Consider the following 4,750-nt stretch of genomic DNA (forward strand, 5'->3'; position numbering starts at 1 on the left):
ATTAAAATGACATATTGCATTTGCTATAGCAACATTTCTTTTTGCAGCGACCACAAATTTTATATTGCTTAGCATTTATTAAGCTGAATTTCTTGCTTGCTTCTAAATTGCTACACATGTAAAAGGAAAATACTATACGCAATCGTCATTTATATGTTCCTTGTTCCTTTCTTTTATTTTTTTTGCCCCGTTCAATATTTCTCACATTTTTCTATTTGTCATTGATGTGAGTTTAGTTTATCCACCAGAAATTGCAGAGGATTTTCACATACTAAATCTATTAAATGAAAATTGTTAATATAATTATTGCTAAAAACTAACAAAAACACAAATTTCTACGATGTAATGTTTTAATTAATGAACTATAGATATCATTTATTTTTAAATTTATTGTGACATATCAATTGAACCAAAATATGTATAGATAAAAGAAATGTTAATATAAATTATCAAAATAATTTAAATATTTTTAATCTATCTACCACTTTAATTTTATTTTTTACAATTAAATAAATGACTATAATCAATTTAACAAATTAAAATATATAGTTTTAGATATATCAAAAGAGTGTAAATGGTAATTAATTTTTTAAATGAGTTTATCATGTTTATAAAATAAATAAATAAAATTTCTAGTCTGAAGCTTAAGACTTTAGGACCATTTTTGCTTGATGAACCTCTTATAAATTAATATTTTATTTTATACTACAAGATGACGTTGAGTAAAATTAAATGATCAAATATTGTATTTTAACACATAAAATGTACAATAAATAATAAATAAAATAATATAACCAGCATCATTCTAATGTACTACTTTAATATAATCTATTATTTATAAGTACTATTATTTGTGTAAAGCCATCTTTGTAAATAAATAAGAGAATAGTTGTAACCTCTCTTGAGGGGGAAATATCTAGACATCAACAAAATGATAATATTTTTGTAATCTAAATTTATTTTGATTTCAGTGGTAGTGGGATAGAAAGAGCCATTTCCTAACAACATGGCCTTTTTCAATATTTCTTCCATTTTTCTATTTTTCTTTTCTTTTATTTGTAGTCTTGTTCAATATTAGTTACATTTTTCTATTTTATTTTTCTTTGACAAGAGTTCAACCACCAGGTGGGAGCTAGCTACTGACTGTAAAGTGTATGTTTTTAATGTTCCCTAATCATCATCATCCAAATCCTCAAATATAATTTAAAATATAAATCTATTTTAATTTATCATACAAATTTATTTTGATTTCAGTGGTCGCAGGATCGAAACTCCCGCACTCTCTAACAGCGGGTTACAGTACTACTACATCTACTGAGGCACCATTTCATAACAATTAGACGACAAAGATAAGACAAGGGAAATCTCAGGAGTATGATAGTTTTGGTGCATTATTTGATGACATGACGGAAAATGAGGAGGATGTGGTTCTGAGGGAAGTGATCTTATGCTTCTATTATTTTCTATATTCTTCATCTTTCTGGTTGTTCTCTACATTAACCCTGGCCTCTTCAATGTGTTTGTAAAATGCAATCAGAAAGCACAACAAGCAACTCAACTATTTGAGATTGGGGTCCATACTGGATGCGGTGGTTTTCCGTTTGAGTAGCCAAAGCAAAATGGATGACATCAGCAAGTCCATGTCCGGAATTGTGAAGGCGCTCGACTCAAGAGGACTTTTGTGAATATGCAAAAGATCTCCCTCACCATGGATCGATTCAAGAGGACTTTTGTGAACATGGAAGTGCAGTCAGCGTTGTTGTTTTACGTCATGCACAAAACTGGAACTCTTAATGGAAGAGCATTTCCTATTGAAAAGCTCTGTGACAAGTGTTGTTTTACTGAAGCCTCTGAACCCTACTATTCCCATAATTTGTACTTGCTGCTGCTCATTCTCCACATATTCTTCTCGACTCCTTTCAAAGTCTTATACAATTTCATCTATTCCAACTGGATGTTTGGCAACCTCCAACGGCTCTTTTTTCATCACTCTCAATACAGAGTTCACTATGCTCTTCAACAACATACCTTCATCACTGTAACATTTACAACCATAACAAATACAATTAAACATCATTCAAATATGAGTATCAGACATATAATGAACACTTACCCATTATCGTTGTTGAATACATGGCCTAAGAGATTTGAGACTCTTCCGAGTGCCATTTTCCAGTCCTCTAGCGTGCTTGAGGAGTGCCTTCCCTTCTCTTCGTGTTGGGAAAAAGCATGCCTATAACGTCTGAGATCGCAGGGCTCAACATGATAGAAGACAGGAAGAATTGGGGTACTAGTTTTGAGCATGGAAGATAGTTCTGCTAGACACCAGGGAGATTGCGCATAATTCTTTGAAAAAATAGCAATATGAAGTGCTGTAGTGCGCATTGCCTCCTCTATTTCTTGAGGTATTGAATCGCCCAACTCAAGATCTTCAGTGTCTAGAAAAGCATGAAAGCCAAGAAGATCAAGGGTGTGATAGATTATGCTAGCTAATTTGTGCTTAACATCACAATGACAATGGCGAGCAACACTTGCCTTTCCACACCTGAAGATGATGTCAATTCCTTAATCCACCAAGCTATTGATGCCCATGGACTCTTGCCCTTCCTCTCCCACAAGCAGGGACAGCTTCTCTCGCCCCTCTTTTGCCCCAACAACATGGTTCTTCCCACCTCCAGTCTAGAGGTTAATCATTTTGACAAAAGCTATTGTTCTTAGGTTTTGCTCACAGGAAGATCGGTTGGTTTTGATTTGGGTGATGTAGAGATAGATTAATACAAGTTTTAGATTTGTAATAGTTGATGTTATGTCAATATGGTGAAAATATGGATCTAATATGAAATCGATTTGAATGATGTCGAGATAGATTGGTGCAAGTGTTGGATTTGTTATGTTTCATGACAAGTGGGAATGGCGAAATTGTGGATTCAATATGAAAGATTTCATTGGCACACTCTTTGAATTGGTCTATTCTTTCACTGTAACTTTTTGTGCTTACTACTTTGAAATCTCAAGTGTTTTATTCTATGACATGATTTGAATTGGTCTATTCTTTCACTGTAACTTTTTGTGCTTACTACTTTGAAATCTCAAGTGTTTTATTCTATGGCATGATCTGTACTTGCATGGCTATGGGATTCATTTCTCTTTTATCTCCCATTGTTTTACACTTGGTTGTTTTCAACGCTTGGTTTTAGTTGCTTTTTAAAGCTTAAGATACTTTGAGATGTAGAGTGAAGGCTGTGTAGAATGGACATTGGACATTGTTTAAAATTAGGGTAGTTTGGTGAGCAAAAGTACAGTAGGAGATATTTTTCACAGCAAGTCAAATTGTGATACTGTTATCAGAATTTTATTATGTAGTTTTTGAGTCAAATTTAAAATCTATTAAAGAAGTTAGATTGAGAATATAATAGATATATTGTTATATTGAGAATATAATAGAATATAATAGATAAATTGTGATATTATTATAAGAATTTTATTATGTTGTTATAAGACATTTAAAATCTATTAAATAAATTAGATTGAAAATATAATAGATATATAATACTGTTGGGTAACCCTTGCACCCTTCAAAGATGCAAGTGCTAGTTAATAAAAAGATGGAATAAGTGGGAAATAGGTTTTAAAAAATCAGGAAAAGCACCTAAACGAAATTGGGCCAGTTACGCCAAGGAAGAAAGATAAAAACAGAGCAATTAGGAGGAAAGGGCATCGAGCTCTGGCGGCAGAGGCTAGAGGAAGAAGAGGCAAAACTGGGAGTACACCATCAGAACTACAAAGTACCAGGTTTTTCTCTTAGATGCAATATTTCACTGTATTATGTGGTCAGATTCTGTAAATGTTGGGTTAAAAGACTAATGGATTTCTGTGAGTGGTTGTTCTGGCAATTCATCTCAATAGAGTATCCAAGAGAAGAAGTTATAGGATCTGGCATTAGATTTAATTTCTTGCACTCCCCCGTCTTTGTGTTTGTCAACAATTACGGGATTACGAGCTGAAGCTCCATATACCGTTCCTTTCTTTCTTCCATACTAACGTTTTGATGGGGAGGTCACATTACATAGAGGTGTGAAAGATGCCAAACCCCAATGTAGATTGAAAACCGTTGTTTTCCTCCAATCCCAAATCACTGATGCCACAATATTCATGGAATAACCGGTCTTGAGAGGATCTGTTGTTTGTTTTTAGCGGCTGGGAATAGACATTTATTGAAAGTTATTCCCATGAATGTACCAGACCGCCTAGAAATGTTAGTTTCTTTTTCTTATAAGAACAAATTCTTAATTCGAAAAACTGGTTTTGTGGCATGATGCGAGTTACAAATTAGTGAGAGAAATGAATGCGTTCAGGTACTTACCTCTGTGTCTTAACATTTACGAAAACATAGATGATTAGAATCCTTAAAATGGTATTTAACTTGCTCGGGAAACTCAGATGTAGTGCGTAGAATCCCTAAGATATGGCAGTAGATGGGAAGGAATTACAGTGTAAAGAAATACGGTGCTGATTATAACAAATCTGATTAATTCATTCTAATGCAATTTGTGGACCAAGATGTGCATGTTAACTTCCATTTTCTTTCTTACCTTCTGTGAAATTGTTTGTAATTTGTTTAGCATGAGAATAAATTCTAAGCTAGAGAATGAATAAGAGTGTGTTTTGATCTTTCCCAATTCTATGTTAATAAGAGACTGTTCAATAGATGTGATTACTGAAGGGAAACACGTGATCTCCAACAACTGTA

At 33.5% G+C, this 4,750-nt stretch overlaps 1 protein-coding gene across 1 annotated transcript; it reads right to left on the bottom strand.

Moving 5' to 3' along the window:
- Nucleotides 1-1,927: 1,927 nt before the first annotated feature.
- Nucleotides 1,928-2,385, bottom strand: LOC149565566 (TMV resistance protein N-like). Its single transcript, XM_089816348.1, has 2 exons — nt 2,114-2,385; nt 1,928-2,036 (listed from the first exon to the last, which is right to left on the bottom strand). Exons 1-2 carry the CDS (start codon nt 2,383-2,385, stop codon nt 1,928-1,930), a joined length of 381 nt encoding a protein of 126 aa, XP_089672474.1.
- Between the last annotated feature and the right edge of the window lie 2,365 nt (nt 2,386-4,750).

This window comes from Cupressus sempervirens, chromosome 3, assembly GCF_028749045.1.
Source record: "Cupressus sempervirens isolate cs-2001-9-10 chromosome 3, ASM2874904v1, whole genome shotgun sequence".
Taxonomy (NCBI): domain Eukaryota; kingdom Viridiplantae; phylum Streptophyta; class Pinopsida; order Cupressales; family Cupressaceae; genus Cupressus; species Cupressus sempervirens.

Coding starts and splice junctions, on each gene's coding strand:
- LOC149565566 (XM_089816348.1), bottom strand. CDS start 2,385: ATGCGCACTACAGCACTTCATATTGCTATTTTTTCAAAGAATTATGCG. Junction 2,037..2,113: donor GTATTCAACAACGATAATGG/GTAAGTGTTCAT, acceptor TAAATGTTACAG/TGATGAAGGTATGTTGTTGA.